At 41.8% G+C, this 18,844-nt stretch overlaps 3 protein-coding genes across 11 annotated transcripts in view; 2 read left to right on the forward strand and 1 right to left on the reverse strand.

Moving 5' to 3' along the window:
* Positions 1 to 930, reverse strand: part of LOC110393366 (tRNA selenocysteine 1-associated protein 1-like) — a 13,721-nt gene extending 12,791 nt beyond the window's left edge. For 3 of the 6 annotated variants that reach the window (XM_021386154.1, XM_021386153.1, XM_021386147.1), the window contains exon 1: positions 400 to 528. The gene's annotated coding sequence lies outside the window, so the exon portion shown is untranslated. Of the gene's footprint in view, positions 1 to 112; positions 267 to 399; positions 529 to 567; positions 706 to 790 lie in introns of those variants that run through there. The other 3 variants (XM_021386148.1, XM_021386150.1, XM_021386149.1) reach the window with 3 other exon arrangements.
* PAK1IP1 (PAK1 interacting protein 1) lies at positions 580 to 9,646 on the forward strand. 3 transcript variants are annotated; one of them, XM_021386145.1, is made up of 11 exons: positions 580 to 715; positions 1,407 to 1,569; positions 2,855 to 2,975; positions 3,071 to 3,145; positions 3,769 to 3,821; positions 4,295 to 4,440; positions 4,533 to 4,630; positions 5,980 to 6,079; positions 7,662 to 7,788; positions 8,561 to 8,750; positions 8,862 to 9,646. In XM_021386145.1, exons 1-10 carry the CDS (start codon positions 653 to 655, stop codon positions 8,719 to 8,721), a joined length of 1,107 nt encoding a protein of 368 aa, XP_021241820.1. In that variant the 5' UTR covers positions 580 to 652; the 3' UTR covers positions 8,722 to 8,750; positions 8,862 to 9,646. The 3 variants fall into 3 exon arrangements, with proteins under 3 accessions (XP_021241820.1, XP_021241819.1, XP_021241821.1); XM_021386144.1 differs by having other exon boundaries at positions 8,561 to 9,096; XM_021386146.1 differs by lacking the exon at positions 580 to 715 and adding an exon at positions 872 to 1,009 and having other exon boundaries at positions 8,561 to 9,096.
* Positions 8,805 to 16,715, forward strand: LOC110393368 (transmembrane protein 14C-like). Of its 2 annotated transcripts, none has more exons than XM_021386155.1 (5): positions 8,805 to 8,941; positions 11,466 to 11,549; positions 13,816 to 13,917; positions 15,911 to 15,998; positions 16,190 to 16,715. In XM_021386155.1, exons 1-5 carry the CDS (start codon positions 8,899 to 8,901, stop codon positions 16,245 to 16,247), a joined length of 375 nt encoding a protein of 124 aa, XP_021241830.1. In that variant the 5' UTR covers positions 8,805 to 8,898; the 3' UTR covers positions 16,248 to 16,715. The 2 variants fall into 2 exon arrangements, with proteins under 2 accessions (XP_021241830.1, XP_021241831.1); XM_021386156.1 differs by lacking the exon at positions 8,805 to 8,941 and adding an exon at positions 11,111 to 11,250.

Below are 18,844 nucleotides of genomic sequence, written 5' to 3' on the forward strand. Positions count from 1 at the left end.
GGCCGCGCCGTGACGCGCTGCCCGGGCCGCTCCGCGCAGCGACAAGTGCGCCCCGCCCGGCCAAGGTCCTCCGCCGCAGCAGCCTGGCGCCGGGGCCACGCTGCCCGCTTACCGTTGCGCCGCGCGACAATAAAAAACGCCAGAAAATAGAAACATAACAAGCAAACGCGTCGGGGGTTGGGGAGAGGGTGGGCGCAGCGCTGCCGCTCGGTTCCCCCGGCGCCGCGGGGCGATGCGGCCTAACGGCCGCGGCCTCCGCACCCCACACGCGCGGGCCCCGTCTGGGCGGCCCCAAGGCGCCGGGCCGCGGGAGAGGCCGCCTCTCGCAACCCACCGCTGCTCAACCGCTCTCCTCGCCCCCCCCAACGGGCGGCCCTCCCGCCCCGAGCCCGCACTAACGCCTCTCGCCGTCCGCGCCGCCATCGGGAGTCGCGCGCACCCCGCTTCCGCCCCGCGAGGACCCTCGCCCGGGCTGCCCCGCGCAGCGCCTGACTCCGCAGCCCGCGCCGCCCCTCGCCCTGTCGGCCGCCGCCCCGCCGCCCTGCCCCCGAGAGCGCCGCCGCCCACCCGCAGCACGGCGCGGCCGGGCAGGCAGGCACCGCCGAGGACAGGCCGAGCGCAGGCGGCAGGGCCCCGCGGGGCGGCGGCGTCAATGGAGCTGGTGGCCGGCTGCTACGAGCAGGTTCTCTTCGGCTTCGCCTCGCGGCACGGAGAGGTAACGCGGCGGAAGGGAGGGGAAGCGAGGCGAAGCGCGCGCGCAGCGGCCCGACGGCCACCAACCGGCACCCACCTGAGGAGGCCCCGCTACGCGCCGCCGTCGTCGTCACCGCCGCTCTCGCTCGAGCCGTAGCCGCGGGGCCGCCTCGGGGTGGGCTTTTAAAGCGTCGCGGGGGCGGGGCGGCCGTCCGCAAGTACAGGCTCGGCCTACGGCGCGTGGGAGCGGCGGGTCCTTGGTTTCCTGCTGCCGTGCCCGCTGCTTTTCTGCCGGCCCCCTCCGCGCAGCGCGGAGGTAAGACGGCTGCTCCGGGAGCGCCACGTGGTCCCCGAGGGCCGGCGCCGGGCGGAGGGCACGTGGGCGTTAGCAGGGGGAAACGGGGAGTTCGCCTGCCTCGTCCGCCAGTTGTAGCTGTGTGCAGGTCCTGTGTGTGTGCAGCTGTGTCTGAAACCAGGGCTGATTGCGAGAAGCGGTCTGGGCGCTTAGATCGCCTTGACTGATCTTGTAACAGCGCATTAACTCAATAGGATTCCATTATCCTTGTAGCTAAGTGTGACTCTTTGCATTTGACACGTAGACTTGTTCAGACTTTGCTTTTTTGTGAACTCTTGCCTTCCTCACTTCTTGGCTGATGAAGCTATGAGGATCCTTCTCATCATAAAGACCCCTTCATTTTGTGTTTCGTTCACAGCCCTGGACGATTGCCCCAGACTTTACCCACCATGCCCACACCGCTTCCCTGTCCGCGGTAGCAGTGAACAGCAAATATGTGGTCACTGGGAGCAGAGATGAGACGATCCAGATCTATGACATGAGGAAGAAGGTGGAGCACGGGGCGTTGCTGCAGCACAATGGTAAGGGAGCTTCACGATAAGTGAAGATAAACTCAGAACCTCAAATTTGTTCATTACCAGAAGAAGAAAATTCAGATTGTCTTGCTTTTAATAAGGCTGTAGTCTTCAGTAGTGTTAGTGTTCCAGCCACGATGGTCTGATCATACAAGCAAGGCAAAAGCTTTTGAGTGTGAAAATCCAAAATTCATTTTGGGCATCAGACCACAAATACAGCTGCTTCTTCCAATTATTTTTAGTTTTATCTGTTTCAGAAGATATGGCCCAGAAATGGCTCAAGAATGATTTTTGTCCTAGCAGGACAGTTTCTCCAGACTGTGCCTGCTCCCAACAGCCGTCTTTCCCCGTGTCCTTGTCCCGTCATCCCCTCAAAAGAGATAGTTTGTGTGTAAGGACAGGCTGCTGCTGCCAGAAGAGTTACCTTGTACATTGCCTGATTTGTGTGCTTCCTAAATTACAGTTGTCAAAAAGACGGTTGATATTAATCCATATAAATGTGTTCAGGTCATCCAGGGCTTAATCCCAATTGTCCTTTTTCTCCTGATAATCAAGAAGTACATGGAGCCAAACTCACCACGGTACCTGCATTCAACTTATGTGTGGTAAATGAGGTGCTTCTGTTACAGTTTAACTGGTGAGCAGCTCAGCACTGCACAGCCATTTGCTCACCATCCCCACCAGTGGGATGGGGGAAAGAATCAGTGAAAAAAAGAACTCGAAATGATGCCACATGATGCCATATGGCATGGGATGTCCCTTTGGCCAGTTTAGGTCAGCTGTCCTGGTTCTGTCCCCTCCCAGCTCCTTGTACCCCCAGCCCCATTGCTGGCAGGGCACTAGGAGAAGCTGACAAACTGAAACGTCCTTGGCTCTGTGCAACACTACTCAGCAACAACTGACATGGCGGTGTGTTATCAACACTGGTTTTCTCCTAAGGCCAGAACACAGCATCATACCAGACACTATAAAGAAAACAAACTCTGTCCCATCTGATACCAGAACAGTGGTAAATTCAACTGTGTGCCAAAAGCAGGGCTTTTATATAAGAACACTGCATATCAGTGGTAGAATCTGCGTGTCACCTGTACCACACTGGCTCTGTACTGCTATGTCAGAGAGCAGACCAGACAGTTCAGACATGTAGGGAATTTACAGAACACATCAACTAATGTAACAGGAATGTTTGTAGCTGGCATGTGTCAATGCTAGAAGCACCTCTATTTGCTAGTATGTTCTCTGTCTGGTAACTATGTACAAGATTGTTGATAGCTCTGGCTCCCATTTCTAGGCACAATAACTTGTCTGGAGTTCTATGGTACTGCACATCTACTGAGTGGGGCTGAAGATGGACTGATTTGTATCTGGAACACAAAGAGATGGGAATGCCTGAAATCCATTAAGGCGCATAAGTGAGTTTCTTAAATCTGCATATTCAGATGAGTTTTCATATTTATTTTCCTTGTAAATAATGTATGTGGCTAATACTTTGTTTTGTTTTTATCAGAGGGCATGTGACATCTCTTTCTATTCATCCATCTGGGAAATTAGCTTTGTCAGTAGGAACAGATAAAACCTTAAGGTGAGTCCAAACTAATGAAGAAGGGCTCAGAATCATAGTTCAGTAGTTTAGCAAATTCTGCTATAAGCAGTTCCATGTTGTGACTAGACTATGTGAGACTGATGAAACATATCTTCGTGTGAAATAATTTGTTTGTCTTTTTAAGTTCTAGGTACAAGCAATATTATAAAGTCTTATAAAAACAGTCTTTCCTATTCCTAGCTTCTTGCTGAATTCTCTTTTTAGTCACTTGCATGAATGCGTTTGCATTCTGGAATAAAAATTAACTACTGAAAGCCAGCAAGTTAGTAAAGTAATTTTACACTTGGAGTGTATGCATGTTGCCGTATATATGTATATATGTATGAGTATTTTAAGCTTGCTGTATTACCAAGACAAGTTGGTATTTGGCTTCCTTTTGTGCTCTGCATTGCAAACTGGTTTATAAAATAAATATCACAAATTCAGCCTTACAGTGTACAAGCAATATATTAAGTCATCAATTTCTCTTGCATTAAGGAAAGCACTGAAAGACATAGAGATGCTTAAAAGCTTCTTTCAGATGCGTCATGTCAGCTGATAGGACTTCAGTTTTGCTGTGCTGTTTTTAACCAGAATGTACATTACCTATTGTTGTCTTTCAGAACTTGGAATCTTGTAGAAGGACGATCAGCCTTTATCAAAAACCTGAAGCAAAGTGAGTTTATCAGTCTAAATCCACTAAAAAGTAGAATTAGATAGTAGGTTTTTTTTGTTTTTTTTTTAGAAAGAAAAGCAGACTGTGTTAATCAACAAGGCAGTTAATTGCGAGCTATTTTCACAGTGTATTTTATACATGCTGGCAAGTGTGTGTCCTTTAAGAGTAGTTATTTACCAAAAGGAAAACATAGTGACACTAAAAATCCTTTTTCCCCCCTTGAAGTTTGATATCAGGACATTTAAATAAATATGCTTTTTTCTTCCTTACATACTTCAGTTCATCAGAAACGAACATTTAAGAGCACACATTTGTTTATTCTGTATCACTTGATTTTTTTTCTGAATTTTTCTCTGCTTTACCTAATTAGTAGTGTGTAGCCACTGATAAAGATTTTTTACTATTAGTCTCTCATGTGATATAGAATGCAAAAAACTGTGTACATGTGTATAAGAATGTTCCTCTGTGCACAGATGCCCACATAATTAAATGGTCTCCTGACGGAGAGAGGTATGTGACTGTGATAACGAATAAAGTGGATATCTACAAGCTCGATACAGCTTCAATCACTGGCACTATCACAATAGAGAAGAGAATTTCTTCCCTTAGATTTATTACAGTAAGTACAAAAGAAAAGGCGCTGGGAAGTTAACTGCTTTGAAACATACAAATTTAATCATGCTTGCATTTCTTTTTTTTCCCCATTCCAAGGATTCTATACTTGCCATAGCTGGAGATGATGAAATTATAAGGTTCTACAGCTGTGAATCTCAAAAATGTCTGTGTGAATTTAAAGCTCATGAAAACAGGTATTTTATTTTTGTTCACTATTTAAACATTTATGGCAGTGCTGAGTACTCAGTATACAAAGTTCAATGACTTGCAGTGTTCAGCATATTTTACTACTGTTTCTGTATTCTTAAAGGAAGTAAATTTATTTATGTTCTAAATTCCAAGTTTGGGACAGACTTGTTTGTTTTTGGCATAAGCAGAAGTACTGTGCTATCCTTGCACGCTACAAAAACAGCTGGGTTTAGAATTAGCAATATTACAGTTCTAAACTTACAATTTCAGTGTAAAAATATTAAGACCTTAAGTATAAGATCAGTATAGATCATACCTAAATATATGTCTTAAATGTAAGACCTACATGTACTGGTATGCCTCTACATTAATTCTTTTTTCACAAGGAAGATCTTCCTCTCTTTTCCCTCCCCAAAGCTTTGTTGTATCTGAACTGATTTGCCTCTACAACATATAATACCAAAATCTTCATGGGGCCATTGGGTTCTGTAGTGCTTCTCAGCCAGGAGATGAAAATGGCTCTACAGGGTTTCCTCTGCAAAACTGGATTGTACTGGACAGGTGCATTTGAATGAAGACATCTGGTGATGTCTGACTCTCTTAGCTGGGTCAGTTCTCATGACGGTTGCACCTTTGGCAGTTCTGAATTATCCAACAGGATGATGGGGAGCTGCTCAGGGGTCACTGGTCCCTCTACATGCCTGGTCACCCTGGTGTTTTTGCAGTGGAAAGCTGCTAGGCAGGGAGACCAAACAAGAAAATGTTCTCCTAAATTATTTGGTTTTGTATCAAATGCATGCTGTATATGTGTAACATTTTTATATATGTAATGTGCTCATATATATGTATAATTTTTCTCAGTGTATTTAATGTATTTCTGAAAGTGGGCACTGGTATTTGGCAAGTAGACAAGACTATCTAAAGAATGTTTAGCTTTTACAGTTTCTAATTGTTTAGGATACTTACATAAGTAAATTGTATTCATTCCGGACAATGGAAGGATATTCTCTGTTGTTGAATACCAACTATTTTTCCAAGTGCTGATTTTAATTATTTTAATTCACCAAAACAGGAAATCATTAGCTACCGTGTCACTGATGTGGATAATAGTGTGTACTTAAAGGTACTGGAATGTTCTGAATTGAATCCTAACTGCGTAGCAAGGACATGTATTCCTGCTATAAATGACAGCACTCAAAACAGATTACCTTTCCAAGTTACTGCCTGTCATTTGTGGTTTTTTTTTACTGTTCAAACTAGACTGTTGCCTGCTCATTTTTAATTGCTGTCAGCTTACTGTTCTGAAGGGATCTGCCATGTTACACAGTAACCAAGTATAACACTTTCTTCACAGAATAAAAGATATCTATAGTTTTGAAAGGGAAGGACAACATGTTATTGTTACCGCATCCAGTGATGGTTACATTAAAGTGTGGAATCTGGATCTTAATAAGGTTGGTCTGTTGAACTGCTTGGTGCGTTTATGGAAAAACATCAATCAAAATTGTGGACTGTTCTGTTATAATAAATTATAAACCACTGGTGCAATTTTATTTGTAATCTGCATGTCTTGATCCTTCTCCCTGTTATGTTCAGTACAGATATGTATGTCTACACATATTTTATGCACTTGTATATTTTGGCATCTTTTATTTTCTTCTAACAAGCTATAAAATCAGATGATATTATGAAGCTCTCCTCTTTACACAAAATCATGCTTCTCTTCAAACGTACCTGGCAAAATTTATGACTGTTCAAACAGTTACGTAGTGCTGTTGACTGTTGCTAACCATTTTAAAGATCTGTTGTTTAGGGGTAGTGGTTATTCATGTAAGGCGCAAAAACTGTCATGCTGAAAAATTCAGATGCATTCATATAGTGTGTACTTTTATTTCATGTATTTTCAAACAGTTCTGAGTAGCACAATTTAACAAGAAATCATATCTTATATTTAAAGTTCCCCTTGTTTATTGTTTTGCTCTGGGATTTGTCTTTTAAAATCAGAATTATATTTTTTTTATTTAATGCCTAATAATAACAGACTAGATATAACTATATAGATATAACTATAGATATAACTATAACTAGATTCTGCTGTAAATATCTTAAAATTGAAATAAATCTCTCTTTATGTTTCTATTATGAATTCACACATTTTTAATTTCAGCTCTCTTGATGGTTTTTATATTCTTTTAAGTGCAGTAGTGAAAATCCTTTTTTCCCCTTCATCTGAAATCCCAGGTCTGCTTTTACATGATTGAAATAGTGATCGAGGAGCTCTTTAACTTTCTCTGTAACGTTGCCTTTACTTTGACCAAATGTGTGATTTTTTTTCTTTTTACTGTGCAGACGAAATTTTGTAAACCCTTGTATAACTACATGGGTTGCTCTGCCCAGCTTTGAGAGGCAGAATACCTTCACTAGAAATAGTTTCTGGAGAATCAGCGCTGCTGTTCTGCACATGTGTTTACGACACATTAATATTGATACTTATAGAAGGATGTGTGCTCAACAGTTCCCAGAGCTGACTGATACAGATGCAGTTAAGCAATTTGAAACAGACTATGTAGGGATTGTTTTCAATCAGCAGCCATGTCTTCGTGAGGGAGAAAAAGAACCTGATGCAATACCTTAATTCAGATGATTTCAACTGTACCAAAAACACCTGTCACTCTGGGTGAACTTCTGAAAACATGAACTTTTTTTTTGTGGGCCAGTGACTTGTCTACTTACCCATCGTGTCAGACCACCTCTGCATGGTAGAGCCCACCGATCTCGCTTATCAAGATGCGCACTTGTAGCTGCTGGGAGTTCTTTATAAAAACCACCACTGAAGAGTGGTAGCAGAAACAGGACTGTAACTGTGACCGTTAACCTGCATACAGCCTCTGCTTCTAAACATTGCGAGGCACCTTACCGTTCTCTGGAAAAGAAGTGGGAGCTGGGCCATAAAATAATTCCTCAGTTTAAATAGTTCAGTAAATATTTTAACAGAAGTGATGCTTAATTAAGTTTCTTTTTCTATATTATCTTCAGATTAAAAATGTGCCATCCTTATTATGTGAAGTCAATACCAAAGCTAGGCTGACATGTCTTGCAGTGTGGCTTGACCAAGCTTCAGAAATGAAAGAAAACTGTGAAAAAGCTGCGACATCGGCTCAAGGTAATAACATTATCTGTATTTTCAGTTGTTAATGTGACTGTGAAGTGCAAGATAACGAATGGGAGGTTTTTACTCTATGCCTTGGAAAAAGCTTTCATAGTTTGAAGAACTGGGGATGTGACGCTGGCAAGTTGCATAGATATCTGTATCCATTTAATAGTGTCTCAAGCCTGCACGTAATAATGCCACAACTATGGAAACTATTTGTAAGCAGACAGACAAAGGGGCTGAGTGATGATTTGGAACTGAGCAAAATAGTTCTTTTGTATGTGGAAACTTAATTTGTGATACATTGCAATGTAATTAGAGGACATTTTTTCACTTCTATTATGTGAAAGCTTTGTTTCTCTTTAGTGGAATAACATACTGAGGAAGACTCTGAAGCTTTTAAGACAGATAAGAAAAGAAAAACAGTTTGATAGAACTGTGTGTTCTTGTATTCCTATGAACAAAATTAGGTTTGATGCCAGAGCAGATGGGCAAACTTAGGAAGTCTGGCTTAGGGGTTTGTTGCTTGGTTGGTTGGTTGGTTGGTGGCGTGAGTTGTTTGTTTTTTTTGCTGTTGTTGTTTTCCTGTATAGTAAGTTACTTCCATATTTGATCTTTAGATGTTTTCTTAACACAAAAGTAGTATAGATGACACTCTCCACTGTAAATAAAATATGGTTTAAATTCCTCCTTTTTGAATCGGAGATACAAATAAGCCTCTGTAATAGTTTAGACTACAAGCTGGAAATAAATATCAGAGTGAATAATTTCTTGCTTTTTTCAGCAAACGAAGATGAGAAACCATCGGTAGTCAGGAAGAAGAAAGTTTGTTGGACGAATAAAAGTGGTAAATTGACAAGACGACATAGCAAAATTGTTCCAGCTAAGCGAAAATTGGAAGCTCCACTGCAAAAGAAGAAAAAGAAGCAGAACAGCTCAGAATGAAGGCAAATACTTTTTCTCCTGAATAAGAAGTAAATGCTGGTGTTACTATAGTTTTTATGAGGATGTTTTTACAACCTCCTGACAGGACAAATACCTCTGAACCAATATGATTTTCAAGAGTAATTATTTTTTTTACCCAGATGAATTGACTGATCATTCTGAGAAGTAATAAAAGAGATGGCAACTTTACCTGAGAGAATGAGGCTAAAACAAATTCACAGTATGTAACACTTACATTTTTATATTTACAACAGCATACACTTTTAATTTAACAGATTCTGAAATAGCCAGCTAAAATGATAAAAATAGATACATCTGTGTCAGTTAAATTTGTGTCTCAGTTAACTACATATTAAAATTATATACAATTTTTCATTTTTATGTCAGAGATTTTCTGTTCAGTCCATTGAAAATATGATCTGCCTTTGTCACTCATGATTTCTACTGTAAGAAGAAACATATTCAAATTACTTAAAATATTATCACTTTCCATTCATACATTCACAAAAAACTGCTTTTTAGTTCTTAAGCCAGACTTATGTTATGCATAGATTTTATAAGCAGAATATTTGTTTTTTTACTGTGTACTCAATGCATTTAATTTTTTGTTTAAGTCCTTGCACTCCTATGTAAAGTCAAGGTCCCCCTTTTTTCCAGGAGTTGCCTGACTCAAATAAACACTTTAAGAGTGTTTATTAAAAGTTTACACCATATGCTTTCAAGAACTTCCACAATACCAATGTACTATGGATAGATGAGCTTTAGGGGTTCACATGATTGAAATCTTTTGTTCAGAATACAATATATTATGTTTAGATGGAAGAGTTAATAGGGTTTTACTTTCTCTTCTCCATACCCATATTTTTTCATGTCCTTGATCTGAGCCATGTTGTAAATATTAAAAAAGAAAAATTAACATTTGAAATGTTTGTCACCCTGATAAAATGTCAGCCATCTGTTTTGCACTTTAAACAGAAAGTGAATTCTCGACCTTCTAGATCAGCAGGAACAGGATTTTGTCCTAAATCTTATTTCAGTTACCTGGTGGAAAAAAACAAAGTTTAGCGTTTGACCTTGTCCAGCTCAAAGTTCTCTTCTTTTAAACTAAGGGATTTAAATGTTTTGGGATATTGTTTTCCTATACTACTAGAGTAGTCATTATTTATTCTGCTTTCATAAGATAATTGGAATTAGGCTTTATCCTTACTCAGTTTAATAACAATATGTTCTTCCATATCTGTGTAGCTAGAGGAGAAGTAGAAGAAAACAGGAAAAAGAATGAACCAAATCTGGAGATAGGAATGCCGCCTGCCTTAGAGCTGTAAAGTAAGATACAACTCCAGCTTAGCTCTGCATATGCTCAGATATTGGAACAGGGAGCATCCAAGTTGCTATGAGATTGATCATGTGGCAGTAGCAATATTCTCTTGAAGGCAGATGTCCATATTCCTCTTTTGCAACTGTTTCCCTTATTTAGAGGAGTTATCAGAACTCCATGTCTGAATATTCAGTATATGCTGTTTATATGAGCCCAGTTTAATTCAACAGTAAAGGGTTGTTTTGTTTTGTTTTTAACTTACATAGGCTCCTACAGTTAACATAGAACTTACACTTTTCTCTCATTTAAGTTTATACTTCATTAATTATAAGAGATTTAAAATTTTTGTCTTATGTCCATGCTTGGCAAAATGGCTGCCACTGGTAGAACAATTTTCATTGAATTTTCAAATACATAAGCCCATGGCCATGAGCATCACAGTTACAGAAGCCAGCTGTCATGAGCACCAGGAAAAACCCAGTCTACACATAATTTTAAGAATGAAAAAGCAAAAATTCAATGGATCTTTGGTTCAAAGCTTCAGACTTACAAGTGAAGTTGGACATTTGTAAAAATCCAAACTCCCTGGGTACTAACATCTTGTAAGACTGAAAACAATTTGTGAACACAAGACTGAGAAGCCAAGTGAAAACAGCTTCTAAGATGAAATGCAGGAACAGTCCTGGGAGCAAAGCTCGTTTCATATACCTCGAATGCATGCTGAGCTACCAACCAGTGCTTGGCAGAATTGTAATATGTTCTCTGGTGCACACTGTCCCTTTCAGAATGTTTTCCATGCTGGTTTTTGGGGAACTGGCTACAACGACAGAGAGATGGCAGCAGCGCAGAAAAATAATCACAGAATTATTCAGGTTGGGAGAGACCACTGAGATCATTAAGTCCAGCTGTCAACCCATCCCCACCATGCCCTCTAACCGTGTCCCTAAGCGCCACATCCACACGGTTCTTGAGCACCTCTAGGGACGGTGACTCCACCGCTTCCCTGGGCAGCCTGGAGGCCGCCTTAGAGCCCCAGGCGAGTTACCCGCAACTCTAGCTGAACGGGAAGACAAGCACGCTTCCGACCCACCAGGCCGGGCGGGCTCTGTTGCGTTTCCTCCTGGAAGCAGGCGGAAAGGGGCGGCCCGAAAGGCGATGGGCTCTCACCTCCCCTTCCGCAGCGCGCCCCGCTCTGCCCCGCCTCGCGGCCGGTAAGTGGGCACGGCCGGGCACCGCTCTGGGTTGGGGCGGCCCCAGAGCCGGCCCGAGGGCTGCATTGCTAGCGGATTCTGCGTTTCACTTCTTGGCGTGGGGTTCGGGCAGGCCTTCCTCTAGGAAACCCCCTCCCACAGCAAAAAAATATCGTTGTTATTATTTTTTCCCCCACATTTAGAGCTACTCCCCCTCCCCCTTTTTTATTTTCCAGTTTTCAGCATGGCCGTGGACTGGATCGGGTTCGGCTACGCCGCTCTGGTGACATCGGGAGGGCTCATTGGCTACGCCAAAGCAGGTACGGTGGTGGAAGTGCCTTCCGACCCTCTTCCCTGCGGGCGGGTGGGTGAGCCGGCTGCTTGCTCCGAGAACCCCCTATCTCGCAGCTCCCGAGGGCACCAAGTCAGTCAGGCTGTGCCGGGCGCTGATAGCGGCGATTCAGGGCGGGGTGCCCTGAGGAGGAGCTGCTGCCGGGGCTGATAAGCCGCAGCCCGCCTCCTGCGGGGCGCTGATAGCCCAGTTCGGTGTTGGGCGCTGCGGCTGGACTGGCCTTAGGTTTGCTTCAGAAATGCTCTTCCCCTGCTGTTTGAAATATAAACATTCTGTAAGCGTTCGATAGCTTTAAATGACGTAAATCCCCCCCCCTCCTTTTTTCTTTCTTTCTTTTTTTTTCTCTTGGGGGTTTATTCTCATGTTAAGGATCCTTTCTCCAGGGAGAGCCGAGCAGCACACATCAGCCTTACACTCAGTCCTTTCCTGGGCTCCCTATCACATGCTTAGTTTCCACCCTGTTGTTTTCACTTCTCAATTTCTTCCCCAGTTTGCCCCCCTCCGGACAGAGCCGTGGATTCATCCCTCCTGAAATACTCTCTTTCTACTTGGAAAGTCCTTAAACTGTCGTAATGTTTGCAATACGAAGGTGTATTACTTCGTTATGGAAGACACTAAGAAGCTTCCCAGTGGACACGACCACACAGGTGCTCATGCCCACTCTTGCCAGCTTTCTGCTGGCTTGCTTTTTCCTTTGGGCTGCAAGTGGAGTTCAGTGCAGGAGGGACAATCCTGAGAACTTCAGTAACTAATTTCATCGGTATCACTCTGAGGCCATTACAAAGTGGGAGATGTCTTACTGCAGAGGGAGAACGTGGTTGTACCAAGGCAAGAAGGGAATTCAGATCACAGGATTTTTGAAGGGGGAACAGGATCTTGTGCAGTGATGTGTAGGGAAATTTAAAAAAAAAAAAAAGGCAAAAAAAATCAACTTATCAGATCCCTTCTAATAATTTGGAGAAACCAAAAGAAAATTGAACTTTCATCTGTAACCCAAAGGTGATCCATTTTTTCACAGCCAGGTCTATTTACCCACATAGACAGTAGGTACCTTAGGAAGAATATAAGAAGAGGGCAAGCAAAGCCCTTTTAAAAATTGTTATTTCATGTTATTTTACTCCTTTCATGAGTTCTCTGGGTCCCAGTGTTTTGAGACTCAAAAGTTTCTCAAGCCAGAGGTGCTATGGTTGTCCTACTAAGGCTATGTGCCACAGGTGCTTAAGCAGTGCCCCCCCCCAGGTGAAATTCAAGGCTATGATGGCCATCTGAGGGCTCCCAGGGTGCAGAGAGAATTGCACTTACTGTAAGTTGGTTGCTAAACTATTTCCCATCCAGAGCAGCATCTGCCTTTCCTTTGCATGTATACAAGCATGTGGTGCTTCCCGTCATCTTCAGCCATGGCTGTTTGTATCAAAAGCAAAATCTGAAGCAGCACCACACTGCCTTGTTGATGACTTAAAGAGGATGACTTTCTGTTAGCAGTGTGTGATCCTCTTGTATCAATGACAGGAGATCTTCATCAGCTTAGCTTTGCGACATCAAATCCTTTTAAAGGTGACCTAAAAAAAAATTTGAATATATTTAAAAAAAACACTCTGAAGCAGCAGTAAGTCCTGAGCTCTCATTTTGTCTTACTTAAAGCATTCACCCTCTCAGTGGTCTTGTCACTTCATTACTCAATGCCTTCTATAAATCACCAATGTTCTGTAGCTCAGGATTATCACTTGTGCTGAGGACTTGATCCAAAGTCTAGGTGAGCTCAGGGTGTTTGACTGCTTTCTCTACATTGAAAACTTCCCGTTTGTGTAAATGCCCTCCCTCCTAGTTCAGTTCTCGTATCTTTTTTCTGATCTTAAACGTGCACCATTTAATCCCTCCACTTCATTGCTTTTCAGGAAATTCTGGAAGCCTTGCATTGAAACAATGTACTTTTGTCTGCAAAAAGAAAACATCAATTCTTTCGCTTTTCTCATTGGTCTTTCTGTCATAAATGTATTCATGACTTAAGGATTTAAATACTGATGCTGTTAGTATCTTTTGCAAGGGTATCTGAATATGATTCTTGGTTCAGGTCAGCATGGCCTTAAAATCTTAAAAGAAACCCCCCGCTCCCTTCCCCAGTTTATAACAATGAATGTCCACATTTTTTGTTATTTATGGTGTTTTACAAAACAAGTAATTGAGCAGGTTTGTTTTTGAGCTTCCAATAAATGTGTTATCTTTTCTTTATTCAGGCAGTGTCCCATCACTGGCTGCTGGGCTGCTCTTTGGAAGTCTGGCTGGACTGGGCGCCTATCAGCTCTCCCAGAATCCAAGCAATGTTTGGATTTCTCTGAGTAAGCCTTTTAGCATTTTATTTACAAAGGAGTATATTTACCCTAAAACATCTGGATACTAAAAATGAGTACCTACAAGTCTTTGCTGAGGAATTAAACTGGTAGTACTATAAATTTCATTTAAAACAGAACTTTAAACTTGTGTTTAGTGAAAATCTCTAATAGTGGCCAAACTCCTCTGTTCTCTCGGGAGTATGAGTTGTCTGCATTGCTTAGATTTTAGGCTGCTGCATCTCAGATGCTTGTGGGTGTGCATTGTTTGCATAATTCTTTTGCCAGTCCTTGTGTTAGCATTATCTTCTCTCTGTTCCCGATCTGTAGAAGACATTGTTCCCACAGCGTGTGACTGTTCTCTAATGCCATGGTGCAGTCTGGCTGAACTGGTGGTGCCACCATGCACCTGTCTCACACTGGGGTATTTGGAGGATCACAGTGAAAGGGAAATTCTAGTAAATCGATGTCTAGCCTCTGTGTGTCCTCTTTTTGGCTGGATCTAATGTTCAGCAGCCAGCATGAGTCTGGAGCATTTCAGAAGGAGAGATTTCCCTGCAGGCTGCCTGTGCCCCAAACAGGTTATTTCCTTATTGCTGAAAATAGCAGAGATTGTAATTGGCTTATTTTTATGTATGACAAATGTTTCTGGAGATTTAATGGAGTTCAATTTCTACTTCCTTCTTCTCAGAACTGGAGCTCCCCTTTGAGAAGCTGACTGCTGAGAGTCACTGCTTACTCTGTGCTTAAGGGGTGCCATCGACAAAGCGTTCATTTGCTGAGGCTGTGCCATAGCACCTCACTCTTTCATACGTATGGAAGTCAGAAGTGAAAGAGGAGGACCCAGCATCTCTCTGTTTTAGCGCTGTCCGCAGTGCAGCCCGCTTCCATTTCCCCAGCTACTAGAAAGGTCAAAGGCTGTGCATGGTCACGCCTCATCGACTGGCATCAACTGTGAGTATAGCCAGAGAAACTGGACTGAGACCAAGTATTTTCCCAAATGTCAGTGACAGTCAGATACTTTTCAATAATTCAGTAACACACAGAGGCTTTTTCTTCTCCTTTTCACGCTTCAAGGTTTTTGGAGAAGGTACATTTTAGACAAAATTACATTTAGTTTGGTGTGCACATTCTGAATACTGGCTTTTTATCAGAGCTGGAGGCATTTGAATATTGAAATAATTTTCTTCTTGTTGGATTGTGGTCCCAGTGTTTTACACATGTATTACATGAGACTGTTAGGTGTCAGTGACAGGATTTAGAGTAGCGATAGAGAGGAAGAATGCCATGATTAGGGGTGAGGATGAGCTGGGCCTTGCCAGATGGGCCATCACATGGAAGCAGTGCAAGAAGATAACATGTTGTTCCAGTCACCTTTTTATGTGCAACTGTTACCCCTGGGTAGCAGGTACATGCTAAGGATTTCATCCGTATCATTTCCATATAATTTTCTTTGGAATTTCTTCGAGATCCAGCGTTCTAGAGATTGCCCTTTCTATTTTACTATCTTGGTGAAACTACTTCATTTTTCTCAGTGTCAGGTGGTCAGGGTGGATAACTATCTCTGATCTTAGCGGAAGGTGGAGCAGGGCTGTAAAGGGTTGGTGATAGATAAGAAAATGCTATCTCCCTCTTACAAGAAGTGGGGAAATTACATGTACAGGTTTAATGTTTTGCTGGGAAAGAGTTGAGTTCCAGGGTAATGTAGTGTAGATTATTTCCAGTCTCTAGAGAAGCTCATTTTGACAAAGAAACTTGCACAGTGTGCATGCAGAAGCACAGAGCACAGTGTCTGCTAGGACTTGATTTAGAATACCCACTCTTCATGCACTGAGGCACTCCAAAATTTACACAATTTATCGACTTTTTCTTGTAATCCATCATGTGGAATAACCCTTTTCACTTCTTACTTGATGATACTACTTATTTCTGTTCTGAACTGTAGCATCTCTCTTACACGTGTACATCTCTACTGACCAGACTCTTTAATCTTTCATTCAAGTTACATCTGGAACACTGACTGCCGTAATGGGAACAAGATTTTACAACTCTGGAAAGTTCATGCCTGCAGGGCTGATTGCTGGTGTCAGGTACTACACAGTATATTGTTTTGTTTTTTTTTTTTTACTTCCTTAATTAAACTGAGATGGAGTAAAACATATTTTCTGCATCTTTTTTGTTTCCATGCATCTGCTACATGAGAGATATTTGAAAATGAGTTGAGGAGTTATCACTGTTGTTTAATTCTGTGAATTTACTGGGTGTTTTTCACCTTATACAGTTTGCTAATGGTTGGAAGATTAGCACTGAAGATGGTGGAGAAGCCCCATGAGAAGTAACTGCTCATTTTACAGCTTATCATCTGGATGAGTAAACCTGATAATGATGCTGTGTGAACACAGAAGCAAGAAGATTGGGATGGATAGTTTACATGCAAGGTGCCATTTATTTCAAGGATCTGGTAGAGCTCTTACTGTGTAGTGAGAATTTGGTCCTGGTTGCTTTTTTGAAACGTATTTCAATGTATTTTGACGCTTCTGATTTTTATATTCCAAAATACACTGATGATGTATATGAAGTAGAGAGGAGCTATAATTAAGCAAGTAGCCATGAAGTGTCACCAGAAATAACTGGCTGAATACAGCGCCGAATCCCATACCTTTCATACCAAGTACTACGGTATGCTTTACCTCCTGTATTCTGAGTTGATACATCACATCTGTATAACACCAAACAAATCTTACCTTTTTATTGTGAAATGATGCCAAAATGTTGCTTTTCTACAAGTAAAACGTTATAAACCTTTATTTGGTATGTTTTGTGATCCTTTCTGTGTGTTTTGAGTATATTTTATTTTTACCTTCTTGTCCTTACTTCAGTGCAAGTCTCTGCAGTGAACTGCTCTATGAATGTTGTCTTTTGATGGTATTTAAAAATCACTTTTTAAATGGAAGAGCAGAAGATTAAATTAGGGGCCTTCATTAACACATTAGCTTTTATTGATTTACAATCATTCATACACTGGATTACTTACAGATTGTAACTCATATTCTAACGTGATTTTTTATGTAGTGACTACTTAAGATTTTACTTTAGGACCTCTATGCCGTGAAGGATACCAAACCTTTGTCAACAGCATCACATATAAAAGAAGTTTAAATATAACTTAAATGTTATGCAACTACTCAATTTGTAGTGCTGAGAGGATAGTATAACAATTCTGTCAGAAACTGCATAAAGCTGATTTTAAACTGCATAATTACTCTCTTTCATTGGCCACTTCCAAAGGTGTATTTCCTGTTCTGAACATTTAATTAAACAGTGTTGAGCCTGAGTGACATTTCCATTGTCTTGGATCAGTGGAAACCCATATGGTGATAGACTGAATGTTGTCATAGTAGAAAGTAATAATGAAGGTGGATCTATAGATGCTGGGCCAATCGTGCAGTGTTTTATTAATTCACTTCACAAAAGTTATCAAATTAATTCCAGGTTTTCAAACATATTTCACACTGTGACCTCCTTTCTTTCTGGGCACTTAACCCATAAATAACCTGAGCTGCAGGGTGCAACGCTGAAAGCATGTAAAACCACGTCTCAATTTCTAGTCTCAGTTAAATCATAGTCCCTTTTGACCATGCTGAAATTAAAACTTAATGGAATTTTTGTAATGGCCTTAGAATATTTTTAATCCACCGTATGGAATTGAATGCAAAATTCCTTCCCTGCTATAAAATTTTCTTGAGCCATTCAAGAATAAAAGACATTAATACTCTTAAAAGCTGAGTGTTAGGCAATCCTACAAATTCTGCTTCCTATTTTATTGTGTAGTTTTTGTTCTTGGTGTTGTATTTTTCTTCCACTGAGGGTGGTGTCTATCTAAACAGAGATTATTGCTTTCGCACTGAATTCATTGTGACCATGCCATGGCTTCAGGGAAGCTCCATGCTGTGAATCAGGTTGTGTCTGGATGTAACGTTTTGAAAGAGTGATTTAACTTTTAATTTTTTATTTATTTATTTTTAGGAAATAAGTTGTTAAAATAATTAAGCTGTGGCTAGTCTTTTCAAAGCAGGCTGTGAAACTAGAAAGAAGTTAGTTAAATATTGCTGATAGCATCAGCTATCATCACGAACTGGAAAGAGTACCATTTTTTACACACGGAAAAGGGAAACTATGTAGACTGAGTTACCAGACTTGAGCAAGTCAGAGTTTAGTTGTGCCTCCAGAACTCAATAAATACATCATAGTAATGATGGAACAGGAGAATTTAGGTTGGCAAATCCTTATTCCGCAGACTGAAAGCCCAGGCCTTTATGCCACGTGCTACTGTCACACACAAGGAGCCTCATGGGAGCTGGGTGGCAACAGGTAATGTGAAGTTACCTCATCCCTCTCCTGAGGGCCCACTCAAGACTGCAGGAGGGAATTTCTTATTCATTTTGGTAGATAAATGATCCACTGAAAACAGGATTTAGCCCTAGACTTTGTCAAGAGGGTGTACAAGTCTTTTAATAGTAAGTCCTTCCCATACGTCCATATAAAAAAGACATAAAACTATCAGGGAGCATCCAAAGGAGGGCTACAAAAATGGGGAAGGGTCTGGAGGGCAAGGTGTATGAGGAGTGGCTGAGGTCCCTTGGCTTGTTCAGCCTATAGCAGAGGAGGCTGAGGGGAGGCCTCATGGCGGCCTGCAGCTCCTCACCAGGGGAGCAGAAGGGCAGCGCTGAGCTCTGCTCTCTGGTGGCAGCTCCCTTCCCAGGAGAGGCCTCCACAGGTGGAAAACCCACAAGACAACCTAAATTTCATTTATGCTATATGTTTTCTGCAGGGCTAGCCCGAGGTCCGTTCACATTCAGGATCTTACTTGTGGTCTCCCAATTATGCCTTAAAGCCTTGCAAGTGGTGCTTTGTTCTTCCCAATGACTAGGCATTG

The sequence above is a fragment of the Numida meleagris genome, chromosome 2, assembly GCF_002078875.1.
Source record: "Numida meleagris isolate 19003 breed g44 Domestic line chromosome 2, NumMel1.0, whole genome shotgun sequence".
Lineage (NCBI taxonomy): Eukaryota > Metazoa > Chordata > Aves > Galliformes > Numididae > Numida > Numida meleagris.